At 57.6% G+C, this 14,798-nt stretch overlaps 1 protein-coding gene across 5 annotated transcripts in view; it reads left to right on the top strand.

Annotated features, from left to right (window-relative positions):
* The window catches only part of SMARCD3 (SWI/SNF related BAF chromatin remodeling complex subunit D3), a 33,659-nt gene that overhangs the window by 7,299 nt on the left and 11,562 nt on the right, over window positions 1-14,798 (top strand). For 2 of the 5 annotated variants that reach the window (XM_081164214.1, XM_081164213.1), the window contains exons 2-4: window positions 11,056-11,288; window positions 12,803-12,845; window positions 13,890-14,012. In XM_081164214.1, coding sequence (XP_081020340.1) covers window positions 11,056-11,288; window positions 12,803-12,845; window positions 13,890-14,012 — 399 coding nt within the window. Of the gene's footprint in view, window positions 1-1,408; window positions 1,546-2,670; window positions 2,948-11,055; window positions 11,289-12,802; window positions 12,846-13,889; window positions 14,013-14,798 lie in introns of those variants that run through there. The other 3 variants (XM_081164216.1, XM_081164215.1, XM_081164217.1) reach the window with 3 other exon arrangements.

Here is a 14,798-nt window from a genome sequence, read left to right as displayed (position 1 = left end):
AGGCTCTGAGGTCTCCTGGCTCAGCCTCTTCCTGCTGAGCAGGTCTCGGCTGCCACAGCCCCTGCTTCAAAGCCTCCAAGTTTCCTCTTCTCCAGGAAGCCCTTTCTGGTGAAGGCCACAGGGCTCTCCAGTTCTTTGGGGCCACTGAGCACAGCTGGAACTTCAAGAGAGTGTCATAAATAGCGCCCCCCTCGGGTTGCTCCTGGCCCATTTGGGAGGAAGCGGCCTTTGGAAGTTCCATGGGGCAGGTTGGTTGGCAGGTGCAGCTTCCCCCCTCGGTGGGCTCCAAGCTGGCCGCACGTGCACCCCTGTCCCCCCAAAGGGGAGGCACAAAGGTGCCCCCCCAGCAGAAGGAGACCCCACTTGTGGCTCTGGTGGACCTTGCCTTGCTGGGGGTCAGTCGCATGTGCGCATGTGAGAGGGAGAGACCCTCGCCTCTGCAGGTCAGGGAGGGGGGTGCGAGTGCCAGGCTGCCTTTGCAGAGCCTTGCCCACCCACCCAGGCCCCGATAGGACTCCCCAGGCACAGCACCCGGGGCCTCTCTCGGACCTCCTCCTGATGCAAAGGATGGGCTTCACGGAGCTGGGGTTTCAGGGGCGCAGGAGAATTTGCTTCAGGCTGGCGGACTCGGCTCTGCTCCAGGGCCCCCGCCCCGCGAAAAAGACAAACAGGATCAGTAGCCCACATAGACCAAGCAGCGGAGCGAGAGTCGCCTGGCCTCTTGGGGGCGAGGCTGCTTTTGGGGTGGCCGCAGGGATCCTGGACCCACTAGGAGACCCCTTGGGTAGAGGCGACCGTCGTCTCTCTAGGGAAAGAGGGTCCACCGCCTGCGGAGTCTCAGCGAGCTCCGTCGCAGGGGACGTCCGCGCCGGCCCAGGCGGCGGCGGCGGCTGCTCTTCTGAAATTCCCGGCGAGGAGGGGGCGAGCGAGGCGGGTACCGGGGGCGCCTGGGCCGAGCTGAGGGGCCCCTCAGGCCCGCATCCCGGGGGCAGCCGCTTCAGACATCGCCAGGCTCAAGCGGGCGCCCGCAGCAGCTCCTCCCGCCGTCGGGGGTCACGTCCGGCAAGGGCGCTCACTCGCTGGCCCCGGGGGGCCCGTTCCGCGCCCGGAAAGCTGGGAGCCCCCCGACTGGGGCTGGGGCACCCGCGGCGGGAGAAGGCTCGGCAAGCGCGTTCCTTCCTGGGGCGGCCCCGGCCGGCCAGACGGGAGCCCCGCGCGCCTTCGGCTCCCTCCGTCGGGCAAGTCCCGCTGAGTCCGGAGCCGGTGGCAACGACAGCCGCTCCCTCCCTCCCTCCTCCGCCGACCGCTCTCCGAAGGGGCGGGGAAGCGGGGCGGCGTCGGCGGCGCGTGTGCTGCGCGGCGGAGGCGGCTGTCGGAGAGGCGGGGAGGGAGAGCTGCGCTCGGCGGCTCCACTGAAGCGGCGCGGAAGGAGTTAACACCCGCCCCTTTTCCCTCAGTCCGCTCGGCTGACCTTCACGGCGAGAGGGGAAAAAGGCAGCGCTGCGCATGCGCCCCACGCGCCCCCTCCCCGCCGGGAGGAGCCCGGTAACTGGGGGGGGGAGAAGGGGGGGGTCGGTCAGTGGGAAGCCCCGGGATTCTGGGGGGGAGGGGCCACGGTCCTTTCCTCTCGGCCTTCCTCCCCCCGCTCCGTCCATAGGGGGCAGGACCAGGAGGGCGGCGGGGATCCCCCGGGGGGGTTCCCCACCACCGCAGCCCGTTGGGCAGGGGGATCCAGCGGTCGCGCCCCCGGTGGGGTACTGGAGAGCCTGCGGGGGAGGGGCTCCCTCGCCTCCCCGCCGCCTCTCCTGGTCCTGGCCGGGAGTGGGGAGACCCGGGGGCAACCGGGCGCCCTCGTCTGCACGTGTGAACACGCCGCTCCGCCATCACGCATTGGGAGGAACCCTCCCCCCGCTGGTCCTCCCTCGCTCCCTCTTCACGACTCCGCATCGGGCCTCTCCTGGGTACCACGCCCTGCCCGTTACCTGGCAACACTGGCTCTGTTGCCAGGGAGACGCGCACCGGGAGATGCCGGCGGCTCTCCATTCCCTGCCAGCGCCACGCAGGGCAGGACGGGAGAGTGACCGACAGGCGGGGGGGGGGGAGGAAGACGAGGCGACGGTGACGCCTCCGCCGGACGTCTCTGCGAGGAGGGAGCCCAGACCGGCCTCGCAGGGGCCGCTCGACGTGGAGCGGGTGGGGGGCGGCGGGGAAGGACCCGCGACATCCCGTGTGGGGGCCCCCGCCGTCTCCCCGGTGTCATGGTTTGCGGGCACTCGGGGAAGAGGGTCTCCCGCGCCGCCCGGCCTTCCCCGCGCCCCTCCTCGCTTCCTCCGCCCCCGTCCAGCCTCCGACGGGTGGGGGGAGGCGGGCTCCTTCCCTCCGCTTCCCTCGGTAGCCGGGCCGCCTGGAGGGTCCCGGGGGATGCGGCCTGGAAGCGGCGCGAGGAGGGGCGCGGCGGCGAGGCGTTGCGCGGCCGCCGGGGACGGGCAGGCGGAGCGCCGGGCGAGGCTGCGCGGGGACGCGGCAAGGAGCGGCGGCGGCGGGCGGCGCTGGGGCTCAGCCGGCCTCGGCCGCGGCGCTTCGGCGGAGGAATCCGGCCGTGGGCAGTCGCGGGAGCCCTGCCGGGCCCCCTCCCCCGTCGGCCGGCGGAGCTATTAGAAGTGTGAGCGGAGCGAGCGGAGCGCGCCGCGGGGCTCCGAGGGAAGAAAGACGGAGCGCGCGGGCAGAGTTGCAGGAGGAGGAGAAAGGGAGGACGGAGGCAGAAGGGAAGGCGGCGAGCCCAGGAAGGCAGGAAGGCAGGCAGACAGACGGACCGACGGAGGAGGAGGAGGAGGAGAAGGGGAGGCGGAGCAGTGCAGACCCGACCCCGATGGCCGCGGAGGAAGTCACGGGCGGAGCGCGAAAGGCGACGAAAAGCAAACTTTTTGAGTTTCTGGTCCATGGGGTGGTGAGTGGGGAAAGTTTGCGGGCTGCCCGGCGAGGAGCGGGAAAGCCGGCCTGGGAGGGGGGGAGGAGGGGGCAGCTCTCGCCCGGGCCCGCGTGGGTGTGGGTGTGTGTAGGGGGGGTACACGCCCCCTCCCCCCAGCACGTGCGCAGGTTCCGGGCCTGGCTCGGAAACAGGTGCGCACAGCGGACCCCGAGGGAGCGGCGAGGGGCCACTTGGGCAAGGCGCGGGGGGGGGAGGGGCCGGGGTCAGGAGGTATCCCAGGCCCTCGTCTCCAGGGGGGCTTTGCTGGACCCCCGTGGGTGGCACGACCCCCGTGCCAGCCCCGGGCACTGCTCTCTCACGCTGCTACGCGCGAGGAATCCCTCCTGGCGCGAGGGCTCTCCGGCACCATTGTGTGAAGGCGCTCCTTTTTCGGGAAAGAGGCCGGCGGAGCGGGACGCCTCGCAGGGGCAGGGGGCTTGGGGAGCCCTCCAGGAAGGGGGAGGGGGAGTGTGGCGAACGCCCCACTGGCCCCCTGTCCATCAAGGGCGCCATGTGGGTGGCAGGGGGCTGGTGATGCCCCCTCCAAGTGTTCTGGACCTTCAGAGTTTCTGGCCTGTAGGCTGGCATCGCAAGCGTGCCTCACCCCCCCCCCATGGGCTCCTGCTGCCACTCTCGGCTCCCTCTCCCAAAGGGCCCCAGGCAGGATGTGGCCCCCAGCATTGGCTGCCGACTGGGAGGGTCCCTGAGCAAAACCTTGGCTGCTCTTGCTACCAGGGCACCACCCCCAGAGAGTTTCCTTGCCCTGTGGCACAACCTGGCAGCTCCCTTTCCCAGACAGGCAGGGGGACCACCTCCAAGAGTCTTCTTTGGAGATCAGCCCAAGGGACCACCCAGCTCAATGTCCTCTTCTCTCAGTGGCCAAGCAGGGGCCCCAGACCGAAGCCCCCCCCCCCAGGTGCGCAGGACCTGAGTGCAAGAGCTGCCACCTCCCTCCTTGTGTTCCCCAGCAACTCCCATTCAGAGCCTTGCTCTCCCTCTGATATTTGCTTCACACACACCCCCTTTTAAATCTGCCCAGGTTAGGGGTCTCCACTGCCTCCTGCAGCATTGAATTCCAGAGTTCAGGGGTGGGCAGGTGGTAGGTAGAAGCCTACTTGCAGAATTATGGGTGAGTTATAGACGATTGGCCTGTGTTTCTGACTCCCAGTAGCAGCAGTTGGGTGTCAAGGGCCGTAGCTCACTGTGATAGCTCAGTCAGTAGAACACGAGACTCTTAATCTCAGGGCTGTGGGTTCAAGTCCCAGGTTGGACAAAAGATTCCTGCATTGCAGGGGGTTGAACTAGATGACCCCTGGGCTCCCTTCCAACATGAGGGCCTGGGATACTTCCATGATTCTAAGAGCACTTGCTTTGTCTGCAGAATATTTCAGGTTCAACCCTAGCAACAGCTCTAGGTAGGGTTGGGGGAGAGCCACTTGCCTGAAATCCTGTCAGTGTTGACACTGCTGAGCAATAGATGGACCAGTCTTCTGACTCCGTATAAGCCAACATCCTGTATTTCAAACAACAAAATCCCCCCTCCCTTTTATGTTGCTGAAGAAAGCCAGGAAGAAGTGGGCTTTTGTGTGGAAGGACTGTGAACTCAGTTCAGTTCTGGCACTGGAAACAAATTCCTAGAACATGCTCAGAGGCACCCTGTCCTTTAATTCTGTCTTTGGTGCCTGGCTTTGGAGTTCTAGCAAAACAAACAAACTAGAAACCCCAAGTGGGTCTGGCAAGCCTGAAATCTCCCTGCCCCGAACACTTGTGCCTCACTTGAACCCAGCACTGCTGAGTGTGAAGACACCCTTCTTTCTGTCTGTGCTGAGTCTCCCAGCTTCATTGGGTGATGCTGCTGGGTTCGAGTGTTGAGGGTGAGAGAGGGGGCAAGCGTTGCTGTCTCCACCCCAGACATCTTCCCATGTCCCCTCAGGGAGCCTCTCTGTAGCCTTTCCCCTGCTGTGGGTTCAGGGGGGCTGCACTCCTGTCCTGAGGTCTCTTCCGCAGGTTCCCTGGAGCATCAGGCAGGTGGGTCGGTGTTGGTCTCACGAGGCCTGGTGCTTCTAGGGGATTCCCAGTGGGGAAGACGACACCCCCTCTGAAGGTGGTGGGCTTTCCTTCTTTGGAGGTTTCTAAGCTGAGGGTCTCTAAGGGGTGTGGGTGGCGCTGTGGGTTAAACCACAGAGCCTAGGGCTTGCTGATCAGAAGGTCGGCGGTTTGAATCCCCGCGACGGGCTGAGCTCCCGTTGCTCAGTCCCTGCTCCTGCCAACCTAGCAGTTCGAAAGCCCATCAAAGTGCAAGTAGATAAATAGGTACCGCTCTGGTGGGAAGGTAAACGGCGTTTCCGTGCGCTGCTCTGGTTTGCCAGAAACGGCTTAGTCATGCTGGCCACATGACCCAGACGCTGTAGGCTGGCTCCCTCAGCCAGTAAAGCGAGATGAGCACCACAACCCCAGAGTCGGTCACGACTGGACCTAATGGTCAGGGGTCCCTTTACCTTTACCTTTAAGCTGAGGCCGGATGTCCATGTGACCTGGATGCCTTAGTTGTGATTCCTGCATTTTAGGGGGTTGAACTAGATGACCTTGGGGGGTCCCGCCCAACTCTACAGTTCTATGATTCTATGAGGAGGAGGTGTGGAGAGTCCTGCCCAACTGGCACAACACGGTGCCAAGTTTTTGATAGTACTTGGGCAAGAGATCCCCCCCCCCAAAGGCAAGAACAGTTGACCTCCTGCCTGACTGAGGCGTCTCAGCCTCCCTTGTGGGCAGCTGCAAACAACAACAAAAAGTGCCCACGCACCCAGCTGCTTCCTGAGGCTCTTCATAAAAATGAGCACCAAGATGGAAATGACATGTGCTGGTAATGCGACAGGTTATCTCTCTTCCCTGGGGCAAAGGTAAAAGTGGCTGGCCGCCCCCTCCCCAGTCCTTCATTCCCTCCTCTCGACCCCTTGGCTGAATTTCTTAGATTAGGGCATCTGGCTCACTTGGAATACCTGAAATGCAGGTGGGGTTTCTGGTTCCCCCAACTCCAAAAGGGTTGTAGAGGACAGGGAACGGGGAAGAAAGAGGGGTGACTGCAATATTTGAGAGTGGGGAAGGGCAGGCGAAAGAGGCGAGGGCTCTTTGTCCTGGCAAAATGGGGCAGGGAGAGGATTATTTGTGGTGGAGAAGGGAAGGACGAGCCTTGAAGGGCTTCCTGCCCTGATTGTGGTTGTATCTTCCTGGTCCTGGCTGGGAATCTCCCGCGAGGCTCAGTGGACCCAAGCCTGGCTCAGCAAGGCAGCCTTTCAGCATTACTGCTCCTGACCCTGGAGCTCAGCGGCTGTTTCAGAAGCACAACAGACAGAAACTGTCCAAGGCAGTCAAAAGGTGCTCAGAATTCATTGCTAATGAGCTCGGTTCAAAACAGATCACGAAGGAGTGAGCGCGCGCACACACACACACACACACACACACACACACACGACACAAGTGAGGGCAACTGATGGGAGCTCAGGGCTCAGTCCTGGCTGAGTCCCTTCTGGAGGGCTGTGTCCAGTTCTGAGGAAGGCATTGACCAGCTAGTGTGTGTCAAGGAGAGCAACTGGAATGGTGGAAGCTCTGCAGACCAAGTCCTGTGATGGACGGCAGAAGGAGCTGCAGCAGCAGCAGCAGTTCAGGTCCTTCTTGTGGACTTCCATGGAGACGTCCCTGGAAACCCAGTTCCTGCCTGCACCAGAGAAGGAAGTTCTCCTCTGGCCTGGAGAGGGACTCAGGCAGACACTGTTCCAAGCCCACCGGGGTCCCACCTGGTCTAGCCCTTCATGGCTGCCTCTTGGCCCTTATGGATAGATTTAAAGAAAGAACTTTGCCCTCTTCCAGGAAGGGGGGGGGCTCAGCGCATGGCCACCCTTTCCTCTCCCCCTCCCCACAATTGCTGTAGTTTCAGGGGGCTGGGCTAGATGGGCCTGATCCAGCCACAGGGCTTTCCTCCTGTTCAGGGTGGTGATCAGAAGCTTAAAGGGAGACACAGAGGTGCATTTCCAATGCCGGAAGGGCTGGCAGTCACACAGAAGACGGCGCAGGCATGCTGCCTGTTGCTCCTGAGGGCAGGACTAGAACAAAAGGCAGGGCAGTCGGGTGTTTTGGATTTTCCAGCTTTCAAATTCCCAAACTGAGGGATGCTAAAAAGTCGTAACATGATTTGGGAAATCAAAATATAGTGTGATTAAATTAATACAATTTTGTTTTGCCTGGTAAGTGAAATGTGTGTAACCTTGCGTAGAAATCATAAAAATAGTTGCCAAGTACTTGCAGTTACAGTATATATTAATATTTAGCATTACTTGACATTTTCAGAAGGTAGAATTAAAATTCTTGGGCTTTCCGAAAGCAGTTTGAGGTGCTTCTTCATCAAACATAGACTACCAAGCTAAATGTTGTTAAATCATAAATATAATAGCAGATTTTAGTTCCTCACACCCAGAAACGCATTTTAAAGTCCCCTCATGGAAGAAATTTTCAAAAAAAAAAAGTGTCACTCCCAAAATGACAGGCCGCAGCAGGACAAGGCAGGCATCTGCTAGGTCTGTTTGGGGCTGGAGATATTTAAGCAGAGGCTGAAGGACGGGTCAGGTGTCAGGGATGGGGCAGCTGCCTCCTGCGTTGCAGCCTCTTCTGTGGGGCAGAGATTAGATGATCTCCACAACCTCTTCCGGCTTTGTGATTTCACGAGTATCTGATCCACCTCTTGTGCAGGTTTTGGAAAACCAAGAGTGGGGGGACAGCTCCATTCAGGACACACTGGCTTTTAGACCTGGCCTCCCCCACCCCACAGAAATCCCTTCCGCTTCCTCTGTCATTTTTTTGGAACCAAACCTGGCTCAAAACAATTCATTCCCTTGCAGTCAGGGGAGCCCCTGTGTGTCTGCTCCCATCATCTTTGTGCAGAGGTTCTGGGGCCAAATAGAGAAAACCTTAAACAAACTGAAAGGGTTTCCCCCCGCCTAAGGGATGCAGGAAGGTCTTCCTTAAAGGCAAGGAGCTGGGGGGGGGGAATGTGCCATGATTTGATTTCCATACTTCACTGGCCGGAGGCCTCTTGGTCTGACTGATGGGCAGCAGCTGAGTCTCCAGGGGGAGGCGGAGGCCTGGGGGCCAGAGAGACAGCAGCAGGTGGCCCTGAATGCGAGGCATGCTTGCAGGGTCAGTTGCTGCCCGGGGTGGAGATGTTTGGCTGGCTGGGAGGGGCCTCATTCATCCCCCCCTCCCGTGGTGCTGGGCTTGTGGCCGCAACAGGTGCCCTCGGATGAAAGGACCCCCTGTCTGCCTCTCACTCCCACCCATGGCTCTCTCTGTACGTTGGAGGGGGGCGAGGATGAGGCTTATATCCTCATGGTGCTGCCCACGAACATGGTGCCTGACGCAGCAACTAAGGAGAAGAGACAGGTCCCTGCCCCCAGGGGCTTGCAGTCTGAAGGCTGACAGGGCAGGGAGGTGAAGGCCAGGACGGTCAAGCCACGGTGGCCAGTTGTGGTGCAAAAGGCTTCAGGGGCCTGGAGGTGGAAAGGAGAAAGGAGGCCAGCATTAAAAATTATTGATACAAACAGTTAAGAGCAGGTATTAAATGTGTTCAAAGGGTGATTGAAATCAACAGTTTAAAAGAAAGAAAAAGCACATGTAATTTCTCCATGTCTGCATAGGGGTGCCTAAACAAAAAAATTTTAAACAGGTGCCAAGAAGAGTGCAGTGAAGGTGCACCTGCCTGACGTCAAGTGGCAGGGAGTTCCGTAGTGCAAGTGTGGCCACACTAAAAGATTGGAATGAGCATTATGAGGCACCAGTTACAGCATCAGTTCCACAGACCAAAGCAGTTCATTAGACATATAAAGGCAAGGCAGTCGCAGAAGTAAACTGGTCCCAAGCTCTTTATGGCTTCAATTATTTTTATTCTCTGTTTGTTATCTGCCTTTCACCTTGAGGTCCCAGGGTGGGTTACAAACAGTGCTATATTTCTATTAAAAAAAGAGGTGCTGGATCTCACCAAAAACGCCTCCCCCATTCTCTTATCATGGCAATGGCGCCCACCTGAGAGATGCTGGATCTGAGTTCCGGCAAGTTCCGGCTGAAAAAAATCCCTGGTTACAATATCCTAATAGCAGAGCCCTGAACTTGGCCTGGAAGCAAATGGGTGACCTGTGCATGTCTCTGAGCAGAGGGGTTATGCACTGACAGGGTCTTACTCCTGTGGAGACTTCCTTGGTCTGAATCAGCTGCAGAAGCTCTTAAACTGCAGGCTCACCCACACTCTGTGGGTCAACCATGGGGCCACTGACCTCTTCAACAGTCAGAACAACAGGGGTTGCTACTACGTCTCCGTGTCCAAAAAATCATCATCATCATCATCATCATTATTATTATTATTATTATTAATTTTATTATTTATACCCCCCCTTCTGGCTGGGTTTCCCCAGCCACTCTGGGCGGCTCACAGCATATATCAGAACATACTAAAACATCAAACATTAAAAACTTCCCTAAACAGGGCTGCCTTCAGATGTCTTCTAAAAGTCAGATAGTTGCTTATTTCCTTGACATCTGATGCGGGGGTGTTCCACATGATGGGCGCCACCACCGAGAAGGCCCTCTGCCTGGTTCCCTGCAACCTCACTTCTCGCAGTGAGGGAACCGCCAGAAGGCCCTCGGAGCTGGACCTCAGTGTCCGGGCTGAATGATGGGTGTGGAGACTCTCCTTCAGGTATACTGGACCGAGGCCATTTAGGGCTTTAAAGGTCAGCACCAACACTTTGAATTGTGCTCGGAAATGTACTAGGAGCCAATGTAGGCCTTTCAGGACCGGTGTTATATGGTCCCGGCAGCCACTCCCAGTCACCAGTCTAGCTGCCACATTCTGGATTAGTTGCAGTTTCCGGGTCACCTTCAAAGGTAGCCCCACGTAGAGCGCATGGCAGTAATCTAAGCAGGAGATAACCAGAGCATGCACCACTCTGGCAAGATAGTCTGCAAACAGGGAGCGTCACATCCTGTGTACCAGATGGAGCTGGTAAACAGCTGCCCTGGACACTGTGAATGACCAGGAATGGGGCCTTGAGGTCACTGAAGAGAGCTTGATGAAGTGGTCAGCCCAGCATGTGGCAGCTGTGGGAAAAGGCAAATTCCATGCTAGGCATCGGTAGGAAAGGAATTGAAAATAAAATGCTAATACCATGAGGTCATTATAGAAATCTATGGTGAAGCCACATTTGGAATAATGTGAATAGTTCTGGTTGCCTCACCTTAAAAAGGATATTGTGGGGCTGGAAAAGTGTTCAGAAAAGGGCAGCCAGAATGACCAAAGGGGCTTTCTTTTCTTTTCTTTTTAGTTTAGGGAAAAGGCAAACAAGAAATGACATGATTATAAAAGTGTGCCTGGCATGGAGACAGTGGAGATAGGGAAGTTCCCTCTCCTAACACTCGAACTTGTGAAGCTGAATGTTGGAAGATTCCGGATGGATAAAAGAAAGTCCTTTGCACAGCTCAGGGTGAAACTGTGGAACTCACTGCCTCAGGAGCCAGCCATTGCTTTAAAAGAGGATTAAATTCATGGAGGAGCAGGGGGCTGTCGTTGGCTAAGCCAAGGCTTATCCCCAGGATCAGAGACAAGGATGTTCCTGGGAACCAGCTGATGGGAAGGGCAAGGAGGGAAGAGGCTGTGGGGCTCAGGGCCTGCTTTGGGACACCTAGATAAGGACACAGGAAGAGCCAGGGACCAGGCAGGGGCCCATGGAGTCCAGCATCCTGTTCTCTCAGGGCCCACCTGCGTCAGCTTTAGGGACCCCAGCACAACCTCTCTCGCCTCCTGCAACCGGCTTGCAGACGCATCCTGCCTCCAGCTGTGGCAGGAGATGACCTCATGTCCTTTTGACCCAGGACAGTTGGGCCTCCCCCTTTGCTGCCCTAAGCCTGGATACCTGCCCCCCCCCCCCCCGCCAGGGGAGAGGACCTGCGCGGGCTCCGATCTGCGTGCTGCCACCTCCTGGAGCAAGCGTTCATCTCTGCCTTTTCCTTCTTTCTTCTTTCCCTCCCTCCCTCCCTCTCTCCAGCGTCCTGGGATGCCATCAGGCGCTCGCATGCCCCACCAGGGGGCTCCAATGGGTCCCCCAGGCCCCCCCTACGTTGGGAGCCCTTCCGTGCGCCCCGGGATGCCCCAGGCCGTGATGGAGCCCACGCGCAAGCGGGCAGCGCCCCAGCAGGCGCAGCAGCAGCAGGCGGCGCAGCAACAAGCGCAGCAGCAGCAGCAGCAGGCGGGGGCCGCCACGCAGAACCGGCCCAGGAGGTGAGTGGAGCCCCTTTCTCCTTCCCTGCGGTGCAGGATCCGGCAGCCCTCCGCCCCAGCCGCGCGTGTCTAGACCTGGAACCCGCAGGCTTCCGCTCAGCAACCTGGAGGACGCAGCCTCCCTCTCCGTGGCAGCGCCTCTCTCCCTCCCGGCGCCCTTTCAGGATCCGACTCGCGTTGCGCAGCTGTCCTCTCGCAGCTCCGCGCAGGGGAGGAGGCCCCCTGGTGGTCGGTGGGGGGGATTTGTCCGACCGGATTCGCGGCTCCGCAGAGCCCTCGGCGCTCAGAGAAGCTGGCGGAGCATCGTCACCCCCACTGTGATTTGATCTGTATGCCGCCTTTCCAGAGCTAAAACTACGCTCAAGGCGGCTCACAACAGGGAAGGATTTGCCTGATTGCTAAAGTAGGCATAAACAGTAAAGTACACAACCAAACTGAACTGTTTCCGACATAAAGCACAATAAGATTTAAATTAATATACAAATATTAATATTGATTTACCTGTCAGGATAGGAGTTAGGGGTCTGAGGCTTGGGGTCTGAGGGGCCACCTGCAATATTTCCTTCTGTCTCTTGGGGGCCACTTGGCCAGCCTTGGGCTACGGAAGGGGGTCTCCTCCTCTTGGCCTCTGTGCCTGTGAAGCTGCAGACAGCCTGCAGCTGAGCAGCCCTGCCCTGAAGGCAGAAGGCCGCTCCCTGAGCAAAGGCCTGGCCACTTGCTTGACCTCCTCCCTGGCAAGGGGGGGGGGAGAGTGAGTGAGCTGGACCCCACTTGGGGAGAGGAGTTGGCTTGAGGGGAAGAGAGAGGGTGAGGCGGCCTGCAGCCCAACACTGGAAGACTCTCCAAGGGTCTCCGAACTTCTTGCAAACTGCCAGGTGTTAAGCAAACACATCCGTATTTATGGAGGGATGGAGTGAGTTTACTTACCTGCCCCTTTTCCACAGTGAGCTGTGCCCAAAGTGGCTCACAACATGCACCCTGAACCTCTGAAGGCAGAGCGTTGGAAATACAAATACGCAAAATGCAGAGCATGGTGGTGAATTCAAAAAACGGCAAAAAGCAGCAATTTGGCAAGCACGCAATAAATTCAATATTACAAAAAACAAAACCCCAACCCCAACAACCCAAGTGCATAAACACAAAGGAAAACAAGTGTTAAGCCATATCTGGTGACACCCTTGTGCAAAATATACAAATATATTCAGTTGTGGCAGAGCATTCCTGAGGCTGCCTCTTGACCTCCACGATGCCTCACATTAAAGCCCGGGTTCAAGTCTCAGTGCTCCAAAGCGCTCCAGTCAGGGCAACCTGGGGTGGGAAAAGGTCCTGGCTTCCGCCACAAGGACCCTCCAGGCCGAGGGGGTGGGCAGGTACCCGTACCTCCCAGGAAGCAGAGCCAGCCTCCTGAGACTCAGGGTGGGTGGGGAGACCTCCAGCAGAGGATAATTCAGCCGGTGACCTGGGCTAGTTGCCTTGGTAACGTGTGTCTTCCCTCCCCTTCAACAAACCTGCAGCGCCAAGAGGAGGAAGATGGCTGACAAGATTCTCCCACAGAGGGTGAGTTTCTTTCTTCCCCGTTTTGCTTCATCATCAGACCCTGACGGGCTCTCCTCCCCATCTGAAGGAAGGTCTGCTGGCTCCTTGTGGGTGACCTGGAGCCAGCACAGCAAGAATTCCTCCCTTGCGGGGGGTCAGGATGGATGACCCCTGGGGTCCCTTCCAATTGAATGATGCTAGGAGCCCACTGGTTAGGCAGGCCTTTGGCTTCTCCACTGTGAGGAGGTGCGTGTCTGTCTACCTGCCTGTCTCCCAGGTGGGAGGCCTTTTGCTCACCTGAGCACTGCCCTCCCTGTGTTCTGTGTGTGTCAAGTTAAAGGGAAGCACAAGCAAATCCTCCTTATAATCTTATTGTTTCCCTCCAGTATTTGTTGCTGTGGTTTCAATAAACATGTTCCAAAATCATTAAGTTTGTCCATGCTTCCTCCAGAATCCCTTGACAAAGCTTTGCAGTGTTAATATTTTGCAGGTCACTTAGAGGCTTTTTTCCTTTTGTATTAAGCTACCAAGAAAGCAAATACAGTGGTACCTCGCAAGACGAATGCCTCGCAAGATGAAAGAGTTTTGTTTTTTTTTTAGTTGCTTCGCAAGACGAATTTCCCTATGGGCTTGCTTCGCAAGACGAAAACGTCTTGCAAGTTTGTTTCCTTTTTCTTAAAACCGTTAATACATGCATTCCTATGGGAAACCGTGCTTCGCAAGACGAAAAATTCGCAAGACGAAGAAACTCGCAGAACGAATTCATTTCGTCTTGCGAGGCACCACTGTAAACCTATGCATAAATGCCTCCCTCTGCATCTTCCACCTCCTTGCTTCTGGCTCTGCTTCGCCCTCTGGAAGGGAAACTCTTCCTCTGCAGGAAGGGAAGCTGTTTCCTCCTGAGCCTGGCCAGGGCTCCACCTAGCCCAGCTCTGACTTGCAGCAGCCCTCCAGGGTCCTTGCCCAGGCCTCTTCCCTGACATTCCCCTTGAGAGGAGAGCGGTTGAACCAGAGACCTCCTGCAAGCCAAGGGGGTCCCTCTCTGACGCTCTGCTCTCTTCCCAGATCCGGGAGCTGGTGCCAGAGTCTCAGGCCTACATGGACCTGCTGGCCTTCGAGCGGAAGCTGGACCAGACCATCATGCGGAAGCGAGTGGACATCCAGGAGGCCCTGAAGAGGCCCATGAAGGTAGGAGCAGATGGGCCTCCCTGATGCTGGAGAAGAGCCCGGCACAGTCCCCTCTGATGTCGTGGACTGGCTGGACGCAGAGGAATGGGGGGGGGACAGCTGGGGAACCCCCCCCCCCCAGGGAAGAAGGCTCAGAGCCCAGGGAGTGGTGGTAGGGCAACAATGAATGGTCAGATGGAGAAGATTGGGAAGAGGAGGAGAAGCTGGAAGCTGAAGAGGCAACAGGGCTTAGTGAGGAGGGAGAATCCGTAGCAGAGAGAAGTTCAGACTCAGAGGCAGAAGCTGAGGCAGGAGAGGAAGGCGGCCAAGAGGCAGAGATGGGTCTGGCTAGTGAAGAGTGTGGGAACACTGAGGATAGTAAGAGAGGATATATTGATTAATATTATCCTTCCTCACTCACGCACGCAGAGCACATTCCCTTGCACATTGCAGGAAGCTGGTTGATGGATTCGTTAGAACCGTTTGAGTTAAGCAATCCAGTCTGGCTGGTCCAAATTGGATTGTTCCTGGTAAATTTCCCCTTTAGTTCCCTCTTAAAAACAAAAATGACACAACAGTCTTCTTTTGAAAGTAATGATAAGGTTTACTTACATTCAGTTCACAGTATAGTCCTGAAGGCAGGCTTTGGCTCATAGTTACAGTTACAGAGAAAAGTGTGGGTTCATCCTCTGTGAGGGATGAACCTCACAGAGAGCCAGCAGGCAGCAAAAGGCAAAATGGAGAGAAGGCATCAAGAGAGAGAGATGGCTGCATGACTAACCCTTTTGTAGTGTCTGCCAGGGTCAC

Source organism: Podarcis bocagei (assembly GCF_964188305.1).
Source record: "Podarcis bocagei genome assembly, chromosome: 12".
NCBI lineage: Eukaryota > Metazoa > Chordata > Lepidosauria > Squamata > Lacertidae > Podarcis > Podarcis bocagei.
Note: the sequence above shows the minus strand (reverse complement) of the source record. Positions and strands in the feature narration are given on the sequence as shown.